The sequence below is a fragment of the Myodes glareolus genome, chromosome 5 (assembly GCF_982192425.1).
Source record: "Myodes glareolus chromosome 5, mMyoGla1.1, whole genome shotgun sequence".
NCBI classification, from domain to species: domain Eukaryota; kingdom Metazoa; phylum Chordata; class Mammalia; order Rodentia; family Cricetidae; genus Myodes; species Myodes glareolus.
Window position 1 is genome coordinate 14,592,558 of NC_142030.1, and position 23,298 is coordinate 14,615,855.

Here is a 23,298-nt window from a genome sequence, read left to right on the forward strand (position 1 = left end):
ATATCTAAGCTCTCCCTTAACTCCAGCCCTAGGAGCCCCGACTTCCCCTTCTGGTCTAAGGGCACCTACACTATGGTTCACACAACCCCAGACATACACATTAAAAAATGAAATTAAGTCAGGCAGTGGTAGTGCACACCTTTAATCCCAGCACTCTGGAGGGAGAGGCAGGTGGATCTCTGTGAGTTCCTGTAGAGAAACACTGTGTGATAGTTTGAAGGTAACTGGCCCCCAAAATCTCACAGTGATTGGCACTACCAGGAAGTGTGGCTTTGTTGGAGTGGGTATGCCCTTGTTGGAGGAAGTGTGTCACTGTGGGTGTGGGCTTTGAGGTTTCCTATGCTCAGGATACCATCTAGAGTCTCAGTCAACTTCCTGATGTCTGAAAGATGTAGGATTCTGAGCTACTCCACCAGCACCACATCTACCTGCATGCTACCATGCTTCTGGCCGAGATAATGGACTGAACCTCTGAAACTAAGCCACCACCTTGATTAGATGTTTTCCTTTATAAGAGTTGCCATGGTCATGGTGTTTCTTCACAACAATAGAAACCCCAACTTTAAGACTCTGTCTTGAAAGACAACAACAAAAAACAAAACCAGCCGGGTAATGGTGGCACATGTCTTTAACCCCAGCATTCAGGAGGCAGACAGGTAGATCTCAGTAAGTTTGTGGTCAGACTGGTCTACAAAGTGAGTTTCAGGACAGCCAGGGCAACACAGAGAAACCCTGTCTCACAGAAGCAAAAACAAACAAACAAAAACCCACAACCAAAACTCAAAATATATGTGAACAGGCAAATATAAATCTAACAGTATAGAAACCCATATATATGGAAGTAAGCAAAAATCCATACAGGAATAAAAACTAAGAACTTAAAACATTTATGCACACACACAATAATCAGACTAGAATTGGAAAATACTTTTAAATTTTATTTTTTGTGTGCAGGTGTATATGTGGGTCTACATATGTCATGGTTTGAAATGTAGAGGTCAGAAAACAATTTGTAAAAGTTCTTTTCCTACCCTATGGGTCCTGGGGATGAACTCAGGTCCTCAAGATTGGTGGCAGGCGCCCTTACCCACAGAGCCATTTGCTAGCCTTGCTTTTTTGGTTCTTTTTTTCCCCCCAGAAACAAGGTTTCTCTGTAGCTTTGGTGCCTGTCCTGGAACTAGCTCTTATAGACCAGGCTGGCCTCAAAATCACGAAGATCCACCTGCCTCTGCCTCCCAAGTGCTGGGATTAAAGGTGTGTGCCACCACTGCCCGGCCATTTGCTAGCCTTGTAATTACATATATTTAGAGATGGATTATGTAGCCCTGGCTATCCTAGAACTTGCCTCAAATCCCGAGATCTACTTGTCTCTGAGTGATGGAACTTAAGGCATGCACCACCACATCCAGCTTAAATTGAAGATAATAAAATTATATAAAATTATTCAACTGATGGCTCAGCGGTTGAGCGCTTACTTTTCTCACACAGGTTCAGGTGCCATGACAGCAGCTCACAGCCATCTATACCTCACTCCAGTGTATCTGACCTCTTCTGACCTTTGTGGGGTACCATGTTCTCATGTAGTGCACAGGCATACACGCAGGCAAAACACACACACAAATCAATAAATCTAAAAAAAAAAAAACTTGCTTAATTAAAATGAGTAAAGGACACAGGAAATTTTCAGGAGAGGAAATCCATCAATAGAAGGAATGCTCTATCCTATTAGTAGTTACAGGGAAACACAGTGAAATTTCATTATTTTAGAATTGAACTTTATTATTGTGTGTATGTGTATGAGGGCATACACACGCCGCAGTTGACATGTGGGGATTAGAGGACAGCTTTGTGGAACGTGAATATCTCCTTCTACCCTTACATGGGGTACTAAGGACGAACTCAGCTGGTCAAACATGCACAGCAAGAACCTTTACCTGCTGAACCATCTGAAAACTCAAAGTTCCAAATACGTTCTGAGAATTGATGAACAAGCGGAGAAAACTCCGTAACTAATCTCACCTGATGGGCTACAGTCAAATGCAGGCAGAGTCCAATTACTGAGTAAACTTATCTCCAGGCTATGAGTGTACATGCATATCACACAGAAATGGCTCTCATGCCCACACGCAGGTCCCAGGAGAGCTCATAATGCCGGCAGCTCATAGGAACATTCTAACACCTGAAAAAGCCTAAAGCCAGACACGTGTGTTACCAAACATTTAGGACAGTGGTTATTCGGCCTGTGTTTTGTATCTGCAAAAGTTTTCCAAAACCTAGAATTTTTAGAAGAGATTTGTATTTATGTGTATGAGTGTGCTCCCAGGTGTATGGGTGCCCAGGGACGCCAGAAAAAAACATCAGATTCTCTGGAGCTCGCGCTACAGCTGTGAAGTTGTGAGCGGCTGATGTGGGTGCTAGGACTTGAACTCATGTCCTCTGGTAGAGCAGTGCAGCTCTGAGTCATCTCTGCAGGTCCTGAATTTTTTTTTTTGGGGGGGTTTGTTTTCAAGACAGGGTTTCTCTGTAGCTTTGGAGCCTGTCCTGGAACTAGCTCTTGTAGACCAGGCTGGCCTCGAACTCACAGAGATCAGCCTGCCTCTGCCTCCCGAGTGCTGGGATTTAAGGCATGTGCTACCACCACCTGGCTCCTAGATATGCTTTTAAAGTTAAAAATAATTTTTACGTGTATAATCCAATGTGTATATGGTTTTCAGAAATAAAGTAAATGTTTGTGTTTTGTTTTACGAAACATGGTTTCTCTGTGTAACAGCCTATGCTGTCCTGAAACTCACACTGTAGACCAGGCTGGCCTTGAACTAACAGAGTGCTGAATTAAAGGTGTGTGTCACCACTGCCCAGCAAAAGTAAATGTTTCAGTTTTGTACTCCTACCACATTGTGACTGCCTACATTCAAAAGGTAAACGTTCAGCCAGGTGCAGTGTTCACGCTTGTAATCCTAGTACACTGGTGGCTGAGGCAGAAGGATTATTGTGAGTTTGAAGCCAGGTTGTGTTACATAGGAGCTCTAGATCAGCCTGGACTACAGAGTAAGACTCTGGACAAAAAAAGGGGCAGTGCCAATTATATGGCAAAGTCAGCCACTTAAATTTCCTGTACCAAATTAAGTTAAACACCTGATCAAATAATTCAAATAATCAACTCATGGCACAAAGATGGTATATATCCTCATAAAAATCAATCAATTCACAGCTCACAAGTGGTACGTGATCTTGTAAAACAGAGGTAGTTTAGTGTATCTGCATTTTATCATAACTGAAAAGGATGGTTAAGTGCTTGGAAACTTCCATAGCAATGAGATGAAAGCATGGTTATATAAGAGGGACAATAATTTACTCTCAAAAACCAAACCTCAACTCAGCAACAAAGTTAAGGATTGCAGGTAAGTACATGAGATAAACGCCAACAGGAGCCAGAGACAGCTCAGCAGCTAGAGCACTGCTTCTCATCCAGAAGACCTGGGCTCAATTTCCCGGTACCCACATGGTAACTCACAGCTGTCTGACTGCAGTTCCAGGGTGTTCAACGCCTCTTCTGGCCTTTGCACGAACTAGGCATGAACACGGTGCAGACACACATATAGACGAAACACTCATACACATAAATAAATTTAAAAACTCTAACACTGTCTTTGTATGGTATCACACATCTACAATCTCGGCTCTCGGGGGCAGAAGCAAGAGGACTAAGAATTCAGGGCAGCATGGGTTATATAGTAAGTCTGAGGCCAGCCTGGGCCATGCAGCAACATCCTAATGTCTAATACTAATTCATAGGCATTTTAAAAGTTGGTGAATAGAAATGAATTAATATGTGCTCTTCCCCTAATAGATATACGGGCATTCATCTGAGATTGCATGAAAAAAGCTTGAGAATGAACAAAGACAAAGTTTGGGTTGCTGAAGCCCTATTCCAATCTTCAGTGAATAGCTGACAACCATTTGTTATCTGGGGCAGCTGCTTCTCTTCCATGAGATGGTGGTTCAGACTCTGAAGCATGGCCTCCAAAGTAAGCCGAGATCACAACAGCTTCCTTGTTCTTGGGTTTGATTTCAAGGTACACCACATGGCACAGGGATCAAGACAATCATCTCATTCAGTCTCTCCAAATTTCAAAAGAAAAATTAAACAAAAATCAATAAACAGAAACTAAAAACAAACTCTGGACCTTGCATTCAGTGTGATCTTAAGCTCTGTAACCATCTGTCCCAATCAGAGGCTACACACCCCAGGAGCCATTATAAAATAGACCATCACCCCATGCCACAGCAAAGGTCACACAGGGCAGCTCTGGAAAGTAACTTTATAACCTGGTCATCTGCAGGCTGAAATTCCAACATGACTTGTCAAGTCTGGACAATTTAAAATCTATTATAACTCACAGGGAAAACCAGCTAATCAGAAAGAGTTTGGTATTTTTCAACTCGTTAAACAGAAAAAAGCATCTAAGGCATTTCTTCTTATTTTATCTGACTGAAAAGAGACAGTTAAATGCTTCAGGGAATAGAAACATCAACAAGTTACAGATAAACATTTTAATTGATTAAATATATTACTTTCAAGATCTTTTGAAATCGCACTTATACGGTACTAATCAACAGCCAAAGGCGATAAAAAAGTTTAGAACCAACTGTTCGGATATGAACACGTGACAGAAACTGCTACGTAAAGTGATATACACTGCTCCCAAGAACAATATTTTTAGAAGATAATTTATCTTAACATGTGCAAGGACAAAATTGTAATCAAAGGCTGAAAGAAATATATATTAGTGCCTGCTTTTTAAAAGTTTATTTTACATTTTAAATACAGTACTTTTTCATTTAAAAAAATCCTAACTCTGTGGTTTCTATATATACATAAGAGCTGTGGGGCAGCCTAATGAATATTCTGGATGTAACAGCATAGACATTTGACTACTTCCAAATCAAAATCCAAAAACACAGATTAAGCACTGGTTAGGAGAAAACAATCCAGTTTCTTAACAACCAAAAGAGAACAGAATTAAATACCTATAAAACCAGGTATTAAAAACAAAGAAATGCAGCATATGAAAACCTCAAATATCCTGAATGTAGTGAACTGTGAACACTGCGGCTAGCCAACAGGATCGTGGTGGAAGTGGTCTGTGATGTTAAAATTAAACCTAAGGTTTCTTTTTTTGTGACAAATGACGCAAGGCAGACACTTCTTTGCCACTACCTATCTACACCGCCTTCCCTCTGGGTACTTAACCACTTTCACAAATTGGAAATAATAAATGTGGACTTCTTTTCCTAAGAAAACCAAAGACGTACCTTTCCCCACCAGTAAGATATAACACAGATTAAAGCTCTAACATTTAAGCACAGGCTATGCATTTTCCATTTTCTCTAGTGTGTAATTCCAAACTGGGATCGTGAAATTTGTGCCCTAATAATAAATAGAAAGAAATCTGAACTGTCCCTGGCAGTGATTTTCTATTAATGCAATGGTACTCCTCAAATGCTGAATTGCATTAAAGTGATTTTGCATATTTTAATTCAGTAGGTGTCAATTTGGGTTCATAAAACTCCTGGCTGTATGTTTTTTACAGAAAACATTTCAATTTGAGATGTTTCATAAAGCTGTATCAAAACAAAATTAACTAGTTGTGTTACCAGTAGTGTGAATAGCAAATGGAAGAAAAGGCCTGAGAGTCTGAGGGACCTGGTATAGAAGGATACTGAGGTGTTTATCTGTCTTTACATGTCAATTACCTACTGAGTTTGAATGTTCTAAGTTTAAGATTCTCAGAAAATAATTCTCTGTAACATAACTAATTAAACAGCTGTATAGAAAGCAAAAATAACCTGGGTCACTCAGGTAAGACCAAGTTGAGGCCATTTCTTTTTCTACTATAATCTGTGAAGTCTTGAGTTTTAAAGTTTCACGTTGTTGAGCTTCATTCAGTCAAAGCTGATGTAGACTACAAGAGAAGCAATCCCAACAGAGCTGTAACTGTGGGCTCTGGGAGAACACAGAGCTGACAGCAAAGGACTAACCAGCAGCCAGATCTGGTCGACGCTAGGCCATTTATTGTGGAGACTGAGTATTCACCTCTCTGCTGGTCAACACCCAAGGCCTAGATGAGTCTTCAGAGCCGCTTTTAACCTCACAGCGTCAATGCTAAAGAGTCTCAGGAAATCCTGGTTCCCGGCAAGAGTTCATAAACCATCGCAACAAGATCAAGAGGGTAAACACCGACTCCAATGCCACACAAAAGTCAAAAGAATCTAAATGTCATCTTCTGCCCAATCTTAGACTCCAGGCTCTGTAACATCTGCTTTATCTAGTATAATAGACTCTGTAGTAGACTGACTTGGACCTCCACAAAGAGTAGGAGTTATCAAACTTGAGGAGATAGACTCCCCTCCCTGGATATTGGTGGCTGCCTGCATACACTTCCTCATGACAGTCCCGCCGGTACACAGGCACAATCTCATCCAGCAGAGGTTTGTTGGCATTCTTTTTGGCTTTCTCTTCAGAAGTAACATTTTCTGTGAGAGAGTGAGAAAAAGACACAAGTCAAACGACAGACTCAGGAAAATCACCTCACTCATCAAGTATGAAACCACATTCTCTGAGAAATTGGCCACTAGGACTTAAGTCAGTCTCCAGCTCTGACCTCCACTGTGTACAGCTGCTGGGCTCTGGGAATCCAGGGTAGTGACAACCTGTACCCCAGCCCTTTGGTTACTACTGTTCACATTTCCCAGCCTTACTGTTCCTATTCCATAGCCATCCGAGTCCGAACTCCTACTTATATAAAACCAGCGTGCGCATGCAGCACCAGACAATGCTCTGCCAATTCTTTCACAATGAGCTAGGCAGACTACTGTTTCTGTATTATCTTCATATAGAACTCTCTGGTAGAGAAGGGTTCAGAGAGCGGTTTAACACAGAGATGATACAAGGGGATAAAATATCAGCTCTGAGCAGACTGTCACTGCTAATAGCTGTCTGGGCTATAATATCAGATTAGGGAAGAAACACATCTTGTAAGAATGAGGTAATTATGCCAAACTGTCTCAGTCTAAAATATTAAATATAAACAACCTCAAGGAAAATAGATCAAGAGCACGCCAGTACAGAAGACAAAAGACTACTAGGTTATAACATGAATAAATACAAATTTACCAACACCATTATCAATAATGGTTAAGATAAATACATTGGGGGCTGGAGAGATGGTTTAGCTGTTAAGAACACTGGCTGCTCTTCCAGAGGTCTTAAGTTCAATTCCCAGTAACCACATGGTGGCTCACAACCATCTCTAATAAAATCTGGTGCCCTCTTCTAGCATGCAGGAATACATGCTGGCAAAACACTACATACATAACAAATAAATAATAAACAAAAATAAAATAAAAGCTGAAAAAAAAGGGCAGGAGACCCAGACATAGTGACTCATATCTGTAATTCCAGCACAAGGGAAACTGAGGCAGGCCTGGTCTACAAAGTGAGTTCCAGGAATGGTATACGGGTAGGCAATGCCACTTTCTCTTTGGGGGACACAAAGTAGAGCTAAGGCCAGGGATTTCAACTATCTTTTACCAGTTTGGTTGGTTGTTTGATTTTTGAGACAGGGTTTCTCTGTGTAGCTTTGGAGCCTTTGCTGGAACTCGCTCTGAAGACCAGACAGGCCTCTACTAGTTACTTATCTAATCTTAAAATTTCCTTATATTTCAATTTTTATTTATGTATACGTGCCCTGCTTGTCAGAATGTGTACCATATATAAGCAGGTGTGTGAGGCCAGAAGGTGGTGTCAGAATCCCTGAAATTGAAGCTGCAGGCAGTTCTGAGCCACATCAGTGTTGGGAACTGAACCTGAGCCCTCTGCAAGAGCAGGAAGTGCCTGAGCCACCCATTACGCCAGCCCTTTAACCAGTTACTGTCCCAATGTCAATAGTTCCCAAACTTATCAGCTAGGGGTTCAGAACAGAAAGTAGGAAGTAATTTTCTTTTTAAAAAATCTCTAATGGGCAAAGGAAAAGAACATCAACCACGAAACCCCAGAGCAATTTTATTTTCTTCCTTCTTACGTTTTAAAAAATATTATTTATTTTATGCACAGACTTTTGACCTGTATGTATATATGTACAGAGCATGCAAGCCTGGCACCCACAGAGGACAGAAGAGGACACTGGTTCTTCTGGAACTAGAGTTATGAGCACTTTTAAACAACCATGTGGACGCTGGGGTCAAGCCTGAGTTCTCTGCAAAAGGGAATGCTGTTAATGCCATCTCTCCAGCCCTTTCTCCTTAGCTTTGTGAGACATAGTCTCTTTTAGCCCAGGCAGAACTAGAATCACTATATAGCCCAAGCTAGCCTCAAACATATAATGAATGATCTTCCAACCTCAGTTTCCTCAGTGCTGAGATTACAGTGAGAGCAATCACATCTGGCCAGAGCCAAGAAAAGACTTTGTCTCTTTTCCACTATGGTTTCTGCAGTGCTGGGGACTTGTTCACACGGAACACAAGCCCTACCACTGAAAATACCCCTCAGCGAGACTCTTATACAGTGGTCACAAAACTCTTTCAGAAAAACTCAAACTCTTGTTTTTTCTTTTTCTTTGGGGGGGGGGTGTTGAGATATGGTTTCTCCATGTAGCCCTGGCTGTCCTGGAATTCACTCTGTAGACCAGGCTGGCCTCCAACTCACTAGACCCAAAAATCTTAAACACTGAGCTTTCTTTCCAGCCCAACATAAAAGACATTTAATCGAAGGCATTGCTGTGGTAAAGCAAATTTTATTTGGGTCTCCTTTATGAGTGCTGTATCTTTAATTTTTGTTATTTTATTATTATTTTTGTTTCTTTGAGACAGGGTTTCTCTGTGTAGCCCTGGTTGTCCTGGAACTAACTCTGTAGACCAGTTTGGTCTCAAACTCACAGAAATCTGCCTGCCTCTGTCCCCTGAATGCTGGAATTAAAGGTATGGGCCACTACTGCCTTATTTAAAAGAAAAAAAAAAAAAGGCTTTTCAAGACAGGGTTTCTCTGTAGCTTTGGAGCCTGTTCTGGAACTAGCTCTTGTAGACTGAACTTACAGAGACCCGCCTGCCTCTGCCTCTCGCCTGCCTCTGCCTCTCGGGTGCTGGGATTAAAGGTGTGCGCCACCACTGCCCGGCTTAAAAAAAAAATCTTAGAAACAACATAATGCCAAGGTAGAGGTGGTGCACATTTCTTTGAGTTCGAGGCCAGCCTGCTTTACATGATGAGTTCTAGAGTAACCAGGGCAACATGGTGACACCTAGCCTTAAAAACAAAAACAAACAAACAAAACAAAAAACAAACAAACAAACAAAAAACCAAGACAAAGCAGCAAATGCTTTGATATTCACCAGGTCAAACCTGGACCTGTGATATAAATAAAGACTTGAATCTTCTGGGATAACTGTCAGTCTGAAGGAGGTACAGAATTTCCTGGGACACTCTTAGGGTTCATACAGAAAATGGTACAGAACAAAACAGACTGACTAGTATAAATTGTTAAACTATGTAATAAATGACTTTCAAGAAATGCTTATGGTCTAACTGCTCTATATGTTCCCATATGTGACCTCAATGGTGTCAAAGTGTGCAATGTGATTAAGAGCAGTCTATTTTAATTAATTAATTAATTTTTATTTTATGTGCACTGGTGTTTTGCTTGCATGTATGTCTGTGTGAATGTGTGGGATCCCCTGGTATTGGAGTTACAGACAGTTGTGAGCTGTTAAGCTTGAACCTTGAACTTGGATCCTCTGTGAAAGAAGTCAGGGCTCTTCACCGCTAAGCCAACTCTCCAGCCCCAAGAATGATCTATTTTTAAAGTCATATGGACTCATGTCCATTCCATGTACTTCCACGAATAGTTTCAAACCAATTTTAATACAACTGTCATGAAACACTACAGTACTCTTAACGAGAACAAGGACTACTCCCGAGTCACCCAACAGATCAGATAGTCTTGAGAGATGGAACCAGAGATCTTCCACTCTCACGGGCTGGGCATTACAGTCCCTGTGTCCATCTACATCTGGTCAAAAGGACATGCTTACTTGTCTTGTATGTTACATGTCCTGGCTTTTCCAGCTAACAAAATTAAGGAGAGCAGCTTTTCAAAGATCAATCCATCATTTAACTTATTTCTTAAACCAAGATGGTCACTAAGGTCTTTCAAAACTCCCAGTTCTGTCTACTGAGACGAAACAAGAAGTCACTCTTGTGACAGTGTTTCCAGAGGGAAGAGCAGCTGAAGTGTGCGTAAGGGGGCACTCAGCTGAGTTTTCTTTACTCACAACTGTTCTACCCAGAGTTTGGGAAGTTCAAGGCCATCCTTGACTACAGAGTAACTAAGTCAGTGCTGGCTGTGTGGAACCCTGTCTCACCCCTTCTCAAAACAAACAAAAAAGGAAACACAGGAGAGGAAAAGCCAGCTGTGGTTGCTCACGCCTATAATCTCAGCACTTGGGACTAAAATGGGAGGACCTGTCTCTAAAACAAACAAAAATGCTATTATCAAAAAATAAATTCAAATAAATTCCTTTGTTGACAAGAATTCTTACGTGGTCTTTCAAATATTTTCAAAATGGGGCATGGCGGCATTCCACTGGCGGAGTCCCAGCTACTGGGAATGCTGAGGCAGAGGAATGGTTGAGACCACCAATTCAAGAACAACTCGGGCAACAAAGCAAGATCCTGTTTTAAACAAAATATACAACAAATCTCAAAATGATTTCATACATTCAGCTTGTCAATGCATAAAGGCTGTAAGTAAAACACTACCCAGAAAGTAGTAAAATAACAAACTGCCAAACAGATTTTCCTAGCATTTAGAGAAATTCATGCTCAGAGCCTTCTTCGTGAGAGACTGGTCTTTCAGTGAATATCCCACTACTGAATGGAACATCCCCATCCTGAAGTATTCGGCAGGAAGTATACTCAGTAGCTACTGCATATGGACAAAGCCCTACCTTCTTCCTCCTCATCATCGTCACTGGACTCGCTGACATGCACACTGACGGCAGCATTTGGAGAGTCTGTCCATTCAAAATAAACCCCAAACCCAATGTCATAACTGTCTGTAGCAAATTCCCAGAAGAGGTATGATCCTTCTTCATGAGTGGGGACTCGAACAGTGACCACTTCTCCTCGGCGTACTGTAATCACAGAATCTGCATCCTGCCGAATCTTCTCTTTGAAGTCTTTGATCTGTGGTCTTGTCCACATGGATGGAGCGGCAATCACTGGAAGAGATTCTAAAGGCAACAGGATTTACAAAAGCTGAAGAGAAAATGTTCTTACATCTGCATAGGGCTACCTGTGTTCTGACACCAATGGCACACAGCTCAACCAAGGATGGAGGGAAATAGAAAAGTCTCTCAGGTTATTATGGGACCCAACAGGTACTCAGAGGTTATCATACCTTATAAGTATGTTTTCCTAACAGTCTACTCCCTCACACCCTGAGACAGGGTTTCTCTGTGTAGCTTTGGAGCCTGTTCTGGAACTTGCTCAGTAGACTAGGCTGGCCTTGAACTCACAGAGATCTACTTGCTTCAGCTGGGATTAAAGGCATGCGCCACCACGGCCTGGCTTAACATTCTACTTTCATTTCAGTCTATCTGTTGAAAAGTCTTAGTTTCTGAGCATCCTGAGGCTCTAAGGGCATTTCTGAAAAGAGCCTATGAGAAAGAGAAAATCCTGGACAATCTCAGAACCACCCGGAAAGGACAAACGTTTTGTTACTGAGCAATACTCATGTGTACTGCAGGACTCAGCAGGCTTTCCAGTTAAGTTAGTCAAATTTACTAACAAAAAGATTTCCTTCCATTTGTAAACACTGGGAGGGCTGGGGATGTAGCTCAATTGAGAGTGCTTGCCTGGTACTCACAAATCCCTGGGTTCAATCACTAGCACTTCATAAACTAGGATCTGGAGTTCAAAGTCATCTCCAGCTACGTAGTGAGTTTAAGGCCACCCTGAGCTGTCTCAAAACAGTAATTGTGGTGGCGCATGCCTTCAATCCCAACACCAACTTTGCGGCACAGGTAGACACATCTCTCTGAGCTGGAGGCCAGCCAGGGCTACACAGTGAGCCTGTCTCAGAAACCAAACCAAAACAAACAAAGTCCAATGAGATGCTTGAGCAGGTATAGATACTTGCCACCAAACTTGGTAACTTTAGGTTATTCATCAGACTCCACATGGCAGAGAGAGAGAACAAAAATTTCTAAGTTCTCTTCTGACCTCATTGTATACACACACATACACAGAATAAATAAACCAGGTGAAACAAATACTGGTATAAACTCTTGGTAAGACCAAAGAAGGTCTTTCTCAAAGCTGTTTCTCTGTTACTTGTTCTAAAAGGTCAAGGAAGAGCAGAATGGGTTTCAGAAATCTTCCTTGTCTAACTATGCTTATACCCAGCACGGCACTCAGAGGCTGAAGTGAAAAAACGAACCAAAACAAAACATTTGAATCTCTCCCACCCTCACCTGCTTAAAATTAAAATCAGAAAAAAATTTTACTTCAAGGAAACGAATGGTCACAGAATATTCACAAAAATGGAAGCTGTAACTGGTGAATATGACAGATGTCTACAGCAACAGATCTCTGCCAGGATGACAGGCATGTACCGTCACACCCAGTTTTATGTGGAGCTTCAAACTGAACCCAGGGCTTTGTGAGTGTTAAGCAACTATCATCTATCCCAAGCCCTGATCTTCTGTCTATGTCAACAGAAGCATCAGATTCAGATTTGGACTCTCATACACATTAAGTGCTCTCAAAAGCTAGTCAGCCTCTCTTCCTGATTTCTGCTTTCCATGAGGTCTAGGGAATAACATCTGATGGACAAACACATATGCTAAACTATACCTTTTGGTCCATTTTCCAAGGCTTCTTCTGCCACTTCTGGCTCAATTTCTTTCTCAGAACTGACAGTGTGGGTTTTGGTCTGTCCATTAACTGACATCATATCACCGGCTCCAGCTGCATTCGCTTTTGACGATGCAGGTAATGAAGCCCCAGCCACTGCTACTTCCTGCTGCTTCTGTAATGCTGCCTAAAATTGAGAAAAAATTAAAATACTCTCATCAGAAAGGCTAACATTTGCCTCGACATGAAGTCTGATGTCATACATTTGCTCTACACTAAAGCATTCTAAGAAATTACTAATCAACTTTTGCCAGTTTTTATCATATCTATAATAAATATTAGTATAATACCAACTGATATCTAAACATGATTAAACTATCAATCACAGATAAAATTACTAAAGGCAGCCGGGCGGTGGTGGCGCATGCCTTTAATCCCAGCACTCGGGAGGCAGAGGCAGGCTGATCTCTGTGAGTTCGAGGCCAGCCTGGTCTACAAGAGCTAGTTCCAGGACAGGCTCCAAAGCGACAGAGAAACCCTGTCTCGAAAAACCAAAACCAAAAAAACAAAATTACTAAAGGCAAAATTTAGTATAGTAACATGCCACTGCCTCCTGAGTGTTGAGATTAAGGGCATATGCCACCATGCCCAACAGTGATGTGTGTGTGTGTGTGTGTGTGTGTGTATACACTTAAAACTGCGTAGTTTTAAGGAAACTCTCCTTTCCTTCCTTGGATTTATTTATTAATTATATATACAGTGCTCTGCCTACATGTATGCCTGCAGGCCAGAAGAGGGCACCATGTGGTGGCTGGGTATTGAACTCAGGACCTCTGGAAGAGCAGCCAGTGCTCTTAACCACTGAGCCATCTCTCCAGTCCCCCTCCCTCTTTCTTTTTAAATTCAACTATACACAGTGCATAATGGCACATGTCATTAACCCCAACACTCAGGCAGATCTCTGTGAGTTTGAGGCTAGCCTAGTCTACATAGGGAATGCCAGGCCAACCAGGGCTATAAACTGAAACCCTGTCTTTCAAACTACAAAACTGGGCACGCTAAGAACGCCTGTACCCAGCACAGCAGTCAGGCTGAAGTGGAAAGCAACAATAGCAGCAGCAGTAGCAACAACAAACCAACCACTGAACCGCCCCACTTTCAACTACTGAAAATTAAAATTAGGAAAATCATACTTCAAAGAAACAAACGACCACAGAAGATTCAGAGACAGAAGCTGTGTAATTGCTGAATACGACAGCTGTCTACAGCAACAAACTAACCCTCATATATGGACAACTATTCTAATAAGGGTGAAAATAAATATTCACAGAAAGAGCATGAACACAAATTTAATTTTTTTTTAAATTTAGATTTTAGGGTTTTAAGAGACCAAACCCAGTACTATTAGCTTCAGCAGGTGCTCTGCTCATTCACTGAATCATACCCTCAGGCTCTAACTAAAATTTAATAAAACTGTCAATCACACTGCAAAAAACACAGGTCTAAAATAATGAAGGGAGCCGGGCGGTGGTGGCACATGCCTTTAATCCCAGCACTTGGGAGGCAGAGACAGGTGGATCTTTGTGAGTTCAAGGCCAGCCTGATCTACAAATGCTAGTTCCAGGACAGGCTCCAAAACTACAGAGAAACCCTGTCTCAAGGGGAAAAAAAAAAAAAGTAAGAAGGGTTACAATAATGAAGTTAGAGGTCAAAGTATTTACTCACTTAATATTTTATACTAGCCTAGGTACAGTAGTACATGTAAAAATCCCAGCACATAGGAGAATGAAGCCTCCTTGAGCTTGAAGCTAGACTGATCTACATATCAAGGCAGGGAAAGAGAAAGCACAAAGAAAAGAAATTTGCTAGGCCATGGCATGGGTCATTAACTCCAGATACTCAGAACGTTGACGCAGGAAGATTGCAAGTTCACGAACAGGCTGAGATACTGAATAAGTTCTATGCCTGCACGGCACTTTAGTGAGACCCTGTCTTTAAGGTATAAAGAAGGCTGAGAAGATAGATCTCCGTGGTACAGCACTTGCCTAGAACTCAGCTTTTTAAACTGTGTTACAAACCCATAATGGGGCCACATAACTGAAAAAATCTGGCAAGAGTACAAGGTTTCCGAACGCACAAGGACTACAAATTCATTCCAAATCAAAGTATAATAAATCCAAGGTGTTTCCGACAGTGCTCAACTCCTCTGCATCAAGACAACTTCCACACAGCCTTGGTTCTGAATACACAACACATACACTCTTGCCCATGGTTGCCTTGACACACAATACCAATGAACGCTGCCTCATACACCTTGGCTCAAATCCAAGATTATTTTATGCTATAAATTGCAGTGTTTTTATTGCACAAAGTTTTCTGAACTATGGAGAACAAAGACACCTACTTTACTGCTGTCACTCCTCAGCATGTGGACTATTAAACTAGTATGTATTAGATCGTAAAAGCTGGAGAGATGGTACAGTGGCTAACAGCGTTGACTACTCTTAGAAAAGACCTAGGTTCAGTTCTCAGCATTCACACAGGGCTTGCAACCATCCACAACTTAAGTTTCAGGGTTCTTATGACCTCTTCTGGCCTATGCAGGAAGCAGGAATGTATATACGCATAGACATACATTCAGGTAAAACACCCATACACATAAAATAAATAAATCTTCCAGAAAAAAATTGTTTACTGAGGGCTGGAAAGCTGATTCACCATACAACAATCTAGAATCTGCTAGGAATAAAGTCTCAACAAAACACTGCTTATATCAGATTGGGCTGTGGGAATGTCTGTGAGAAGCTGTCTTTATTTCATCAGTTGATGTGACCCAGCCCATTGTGGGCAGCACTACTCCTGAGGCAGGGTCCTGAACGGTGTGAGTTGAAAAACCCAGCAGAAAGCAACATTCTTTTATTTTTTTTAAGATTAATTATTATTTTATGTATACAGTGCTCTATCTGCATGTACACATGCATACCAGAAGAAGGCATCAGATCTCATTATAGATGGTTGTGAGCCACCATGTGGTTGTTGGGAATTGAACTCAAGACCACAGGAAGAGCTTCCAATGCTCTTAACTGCTGAGTCACCTCTCTAGCCCTGAAAGCAATAACGATGCACTCACTGCTCCTGCTCTTGACTGTGGAGGTGGCATGCCCAGCCGCCTCCAGCTCCTGTCGCTGTGACTTTCCCAAAGGGAATTGTGAGCTAAAACAAGCCCCTGCTCTCTCAATTAAATTTTCTCAGGGTATTTTATCACAGCAACAGGAACAAATCTAGGGTAACAAATAAGGGTGTTTGCTACCCAACTGGCTGACCTAAGTCTGAACTCTGGAACCCACATGATAGAAGGAGAAAACTGGCTCCAGCAGGTTCTTCTCTGATGTCTATATGCATACTATGGCAAGTGTAACCCTATCCTATACACATAAAATAAATAACATATATTTTTTAAATGTCCTGAATCAGAATGGAGAGTTAGTTGGGCACATGTCTTTAGTCCCAGTATTCAGGAAGCAAAGTAGGAGAATCTCTGAGTTCCAGGCCAGCCTGGTTTACAGACTGAGTTCCAGGAGATCTAGGGTTACACAGAGAAACACTATCTCAAAAACAAAACAAAACAAAACACCCTAATAAGTAAATTGTGTCTTTAAAAAAAGATTTATTTCCTTTTTAACTATATAGGTATGTGAGTATACACATGTAGTCTGGATGCCTGCAGAAGTCAAGACAGGGTACTGGATCTGCTGAATCTGGAGTTATAGGCAGTTTGTGAGCCACCTGATCTAGGGGTTGGGAACTACAAAATCAGTACATGCTCTTATCCAGTGAGCCATTCCTCTAACCTGCTACTAACTTTTTGAGGAACTTAAACGTGCATCATAATATACATGCAGAAAGATGTACAAACACAGTGACTACTAGCATGCACACAATCCTGCACTCACTCTCCACCACAAGTATGGTGATCTAAGCCTGTAATCCCAAAACTAAGATGTGGAGGAAGAACGGTAAGATGTTCAATGTCAGTCTTGGCTGCACAGTAAATTTGAGGCAAGCCTAGGCTACATGAGACCCAATTTCAATTAGAAGTGTGCAAATCATAAATTTAAAGCTCAATCAACTTTCATATATCAAACATATCTATTTAACCATCATCCAAAATGAGAAATTATTTATACCCAAGGTATTTATACCCCTCTAGTTCCTTCCTCTAGACACCTCCTCCAACAGTATTTTCAGACTTTATAGATATGCTTTGCCTACTTTAAAACCGCACACACATGCGTGCGCGCGCACACACACACACACACACACATCTCATTGTATAATTTGTACTTTAAGAAAAAGTCTACCTTTTCCTTAAAGAAGCTGGGCAATGGTGGCATAGGCCCTTGATCTCAGTACTTGGGAGACAGAGGCAGGTGGATCTCTGCAAGTTCGAGGCCAGCCTGGTCTACAGAGCTAGTTCCAGGACAGTCAGGGCTACACTGAAAAACCCTATCTCAAAAAAAAAAAAAAAAAAAAAAAAAAAACCCAAAACTTTCCCTAAAATAAATGTATTTATTTTTATTAAAAAGACAGGGTCACACTATGCAACCTTGGCTAGCCTGAAACTCAAGAGAAAGATTCACCTGCCTCTGTCTCTCAAGTGCTGGGTTTAAAGCCACACATCATGTCTGGCCCCTCAATGCTAATTTTGTAAGGCCTATCTATTAGGGGCACAAATAAGGGTATTTGTTTTTAATGCTGTGGTATACTGCACTGTGAAAATATAAAATTTTCCCCTACAACTACTCATTGGCATTTGGGGATATATGGGGAGAAGTCCTGAATGACTGGTGCTGACTTTGCTGTGGATGAGAAATGCACTGAATTTCCATGCTGCTGCTGGAGTGCCTCCATCTGAGAGCACAGCACTCAATCCCAGCTTTACATTACTGATGTGGGTCTCTTCTTACTCCCACAGCCTTCGTCAGGTCAAGGACAAAGCAGGTGACAGCATAAGGACTTTGTAAACACTTAGCCTCTGCCAGAATGCCAAGGATTGATGCTACTCTTTTAACAGAAATATTAAATCATACATTTACAAGATTACCAAGAGAGACATGCATGTTGACCTATCTATGCAGGTAATTCATATAAGAAATCATTTCTAAGGAAAAACATCTCTTTCTGCTGCTATATAAAACACGATATATTTCTTTGTGTGTTTGGTTTTCAAGACAGAGATTCTCTGTGTATCCTTGGCTGTCTTGGAATTAGCTCTTGTAGACCAGGCTAGCCTCAAACTCACAGAGATCCACCTGCCTCTGCCTTCTAAGTGCTGAAATAAAAGATATATGATACCATCACCCAGTCAAAACACAAGATATTAAAATATACTCTAAGGCTTAGACTCTAAATCACTTCTAAGGTTAGTTTAAAAAAAAAAAAGCACCAGCTATCACAAATAAATACAATCAAAACAAGTCAGCACATTCAAAACATTACATGATGGTAGAAGACATTCTTGAAATCATTTCTTGAAACTCTACAGTAAAATCAATAAACTTCCTTTTCTGGATTCTACTGCCCAGGACTCTTATCTAATACACAGAGTAGGCTGCAATTATTTACATAGCGCTCTCTCCCGCGCGCGCGCGCTCTCTCGCTCTCTCTCTCTCTCTCTCAATGCTTTGGGAAAAGTTTTAAAAAGCACAGGAAGATCTGGGTATGGCAGTGCATGCTTTGTAATCCCAGCACCTGGGAGGTAGTGTGTCTCAGTCTCAGCCACACAAGACCCTGCCTTAAGAACAAAAGCAGAAAGGTGCAGAACAGACACCAGCACAGCAGTTTACCAAAGTTCACACTTTAGGAGTAAAATTCTTTCTTCCTCCCTCTTATGTAAAATTCATTAGTAACTGTTAAAAAAAAAAAAAAAAGAACTTACGTGGATATGAAGCTGTAAGACTGAGTTCTCAGGTAGCCTACTGTACCCATCTATTCCCAGAAGCAACCAATTAGAGTTTGATCATACTAACTCTGAGACTTCTAATTCCATTATTCCATTTCTTGGATTTATCCTACCAGAATGACTTTCTCCACATAAAGTGATAGTGGCCTATGAACAGGACAGTATGTAACAGCAAACCTATTATTTCACTGCCTATTAAGTGGAAAAAAAAAAAAACTGGGGGGAGGGAGGAGGGTAAAATACTAAAGTAGAAACAGGCTATAGAAGAGGCAGAAGCATCTCTCAAAAAATGCTTATTAAACTATGGTTTAGTATGTTTCTGATCCTCTCATGGGTTATAAACAATCTTTAGGGCCTTTTAACATCTCAATGATTTCTAAAAATAGGAGAGATAGGTTATTTCATTTAAAAATATTTTATCTTCCTAAAAAATATTATTATATAATATTTATTATTATGTAATTAATAACGTGTGTATGCTGATTTTGTCTGTCAAAAACTGTCACGGCCCAATATGGTAAGCATTTATAAGTTAATTAATTTACCTTCCTACTCTCCCTGGTGCCCCCTCCATCTCTCTCCCTTTTCCACTTGGAAATAGGGTCCTTCTAAAGTTGCCCAGATTAGTCTGAACTCTCAGTCACCTGGGTAACTGGTATTACAGGTTTGTACCACCAGACCTAGTTATTCTCTTCCTTTTATAATCCTGTGAGATCAGGAACCTTGCTCTTGTGTCTTATATTCACAGAACTTGAGAAAAAGCAGGAAATCAGAGCAATAGTAACATGTCAGAAAATCCAATGATAATGGCAGAGTCAGGACAGAATCCAAGTACCATGTCTTTCACTTAAACTGCATTCTATATGGTTGTGAGCCGAGCCTTTAACAGCGGAGCCATCTCTCCGACCCAAGCTTTCTAAATGTTGAAGCAAATATTTAGAAATGGAATGCTGGAGAAGTATATGCTGTCATGAGTTATAATAGATCTGGCCCAGTTTTGAAGAACCAGCCTATGGACTCATGGGAGGGAAGTAAATCCCTTAAAGCTGTCTGACCTTGACACTGCATGTTCTGCCTAAAGGATGTTCTTACACTAGGGCTAGCTACCCAAGCCCTTACAGTTTCAGGGGCACTACTTCAGTCCATACCAGACTCATTGTTATGACACTAGACCTAGACAACTCTCACACAATAATATAAACATAAACATCCTATAAAAATATAAAAGTACATCCTTGGAGGTTCAAGATCCTGTATTTTCTCTTGTGACTGCCAGTATAATGCTAAATAGACTGCCTAAAAGATAAACCGAAGAGTTACTTTATACCTTAGAGGGTAGCTAATGCAAAATTCATTTGCAACTGATAGGAAAGAAACCGGGTTCCATGGAAACACAACACCTTCTCTAAAGCTGCTGTCATACCTGTTGCTGTGCAAGCTGAACTTGATACAACTGTTGCATGTACTGCTGATAGTGCTGCTCCTGCAGCTGGCGGATGAGAATCTGCTGCTGCTCGTAGTTCCCTGGATACTGCTGGGCTGCATACTGCTGGAATTGCACGGCAGTCTGCGAGTTTAAAGCTGCCATTATCTGCTGCCTAAAAACATTAATAAATACATGCCAGTCTGACAACAGGAGACTGTTTATAACGAAATAAAATGTCCTGCTCATTCTTATAGTTTATAACTTAAAAAAAGACTAAACTAATAACGTTTAACAAATAGCATGTGCTCCAGGCACAGAATTTTCAAGGAAAAAACTGACCTCTAACTTTTAGGTTTTTTCAGAAAAGTTGGAATGGAGAATAAATACCAAGCACATCACCACCATCAACAGCATCATTAATTATTAACACTTACTGTGCTCTTTTGACGTGATCCGCAATGTTCAAAGCATTTACACGTAGTCTTTGATGACACTATGAGGTTGTTTAGCAATTGCTCAAGACTCAGCTGCAGCTAGATTTGAGAGCCAGGACTCAAATCTAGCTAGTCTAGCTCCAGAGACTGCACCAATTCACCATGATGATGTGAGATGACGGACTGCCATTTGGGCACGGATGGGTGTTTGACTCTGGTAATGGTTTCCCTACTTCAACAGCCCAGAGCAGCACAAGGCAGGAGGTCAGCTAATATAGACTCTGTTAAGGATGAATAAAACTAGTGACAACCCAACAGTCTGTAGCATCTGACCTAAAGGTGCCTTTATTAAGACTCACTGAAGACAGTAACAGCAGGGCATGCTGCTTAGTTTAGTGATCTTTCTCTTCCTCCCTCCCTCTCTCCATGGGGTCGTATTATACAGAGCCCGGGCTGACCTTCCCTCAGCCTCTCAAGTGCTGGGATCACAGCTGAACAGTGGTGCACCTTGTTTGGACACATCAATTTCTACTAAATCATTATTACAATTATCTTTACTTTCTTCAGAGAAAACTACATGTTTCAAAACTGTTTTGTGACCACTTACCAAAGACCTCAAATCTATTTAAGAAATAAGCAGGTAAATAAAGCAAAAACTTCAGATACTGACTAAAGCATGGCACTGGGTCCACCTAAGGTATTCAATTCCAAATTCAAAACTTTGTTCCAAAGTAGAATGAGGCCATAGATCACTTTGAAGCTAGCTACCATTGAAGGTTTTTCTGAGAAGTTAGCTAGAAACCATGAAGAGAACTCAATGTATCTCAAGTTTTCCGGCTTAACTTTTCTGTATCCCTGGATCCCTAGGCCTTCTCTCCCGTGCTTGTTTACCTCTCTGTATCTACACCTGCCCTTTGAAAAGTCAGGCCTTTCTAAGACAGCTGCTTTCAGCCTTTACTGAATAAAGCAGTTTCAGCTCCCATGTCCTGTATAGGGACTGGGAACAGCAATCTGATATACATGGATTAGCTAGGCTCTAAGTCCTCAGAATTTTTAACTGGGCCTCAGATTCTAGCCAGCCTCTCAGATACACACACACACACACAAGATGACAAAAATTCCCAGGTAAGACAGCCTTGTAAAGACAAAGAACAGAAACTGCAGAAAGCAGAGAAAACGAAGAGACAGACTAAGAAGACAAGAGACTATGAGAACTTCAAGACCCTGGACTCAAGACAGAGCAGCTGAGCAACCTCACTTGCTGCTTCTAGTCTCTAGGTTTTACAAGCGAACCCCAAATTTCTTCAACACATTATTCTTTGATAAAACAAAAGTCACAGCCAGGCGATGGAGGCACACGCCTTTAATCCCAGCACTCAGGAGGCAGAGGCAGGTGGATCTCTTGGAATTTGAGGTCAGCCTGGTCTACAGATCATCCAGGACAGATTCCAAAGCTATAAGGAGAAACCCTGTCTCGAAAAACCAAAACCAAACAAACAAAAATCAAGAGTCACTGTTAAAAATGAAAAGGAGCTAACACGAGTCTACCTCCCAGGCACACAGTCACAAGAACATTCTAAAACACACAACTCACTTTTGCTGTTCCAGTCGAAGCCTTTCTTCTTCTATTCGCCTCCTCTCCTCTTCCTCCCGTCTAAGCCTCTCCTCCTCTTCACGCTTCCGTCTCTCTTCTTCCTTTTGCAGACGCTCTCGTTCTTCCTCTTCACGCTGCCTTCGCTCCTCCTCCGCCTTTCTACAAGGTACAAAACAAAGAGAATTAACTCTGCACAGTGAATCTTATATTTAAATAACTTAAATTTCACTTCCCAGTGAAAAATAAAGACAAAAATCTGTTCAGAGAATAGGAATCTATCAAAAATTCAAACACAAACATCCATATGATAGAAACTTAAAATGAAGTCAATCTCACAACATACATGACTACATCAAGAATAATTATTAGCTGGGTACTTTCATAGTCTTTAATAACAAAACAAATAAAAGCAAGAATCAAAAAACGCAACTTTGAAAGGCGTTACATCTAATTCAACAATGTACTAAAATATATAAATCAACTTTCTGTGCTATTTCATTTTCATTAAGTATTAAGTCAGCCTGGCACGGTGATTTTCAGTACTGCAGAGGCAGAGGCAGGAGTTCTAAGCTAACCAGAAATACACAGTGAAACCCTCTCTTTAAAAAGGAATTGGGTTCCCAGCTCTTAGGAGGCAAAGGCAGGTGGATCTCAGTGAGTTCAAGGCTAGCCTGGTCTACAGAGAGAGTGCTAGGACAGGCTCCAAAGTAACAGAGAAACCCTGTGTAGAAAAACAAAACAAAGCAAAAACAAGCAACAACAACAACAACAACAATAAAAAAGGGATTGGACCATGGTGCATTTAATCCCAGAACTTGGGAGACAGAGAAAGGCAATCTTTGAGTTTGAGCCCAGTCTGGTGTACAGAGAATTCTAGGACAACCAGAGCTAAACATAGTTTAGAAACCCTGCTTTGAAAAAAAAGAAAAAAAAACAAAAACAAACAATAAAAAAAAAACAAAAAATAAAAAG

At 41.1% G+C, this 23,298-nt stretch overlaps 1 protein-coding gene across 1 annotated transcript in view; it reads right to left on the minus strand.

The window, feature by feature from the left end:
* Positions 1-4,539: 4,539 nt before the first annotated feature.
* Positions 4,540-23,298, minus strand: part of Acbd3 (acyl-CoA binding domain containing 3) — a 30,108-nt gene continuing 11,349 nt past the window's right edge. Inside the window, exons 4-8 of the mRNA XM_085687619.2 lie at positions 22,327-22,485; positions 20,296-20,470; positions 12,911-13,097; positions 11,002-11,286; positions 4,540-6,537 (exon numbers count right to left, since the gene is read on the minus strand). Of these exons, the coding sequence (XP_085543745.2) occupies positions 6,326-6,537; positions 11,002-11,286; positions 12,911-13,097; positions 20,296-20,470; positions 22,327-22,485 (1,018 nt within the window). The 3' untranslated portion in view covers positions 4,540-6,325. The remainder of the gene's footprint in view (positions 6,538-11,001; positions 11,287-12,910; positions 13,098-20,295; positions 20,471-22,326; positions 22,486-23,298) is intronic.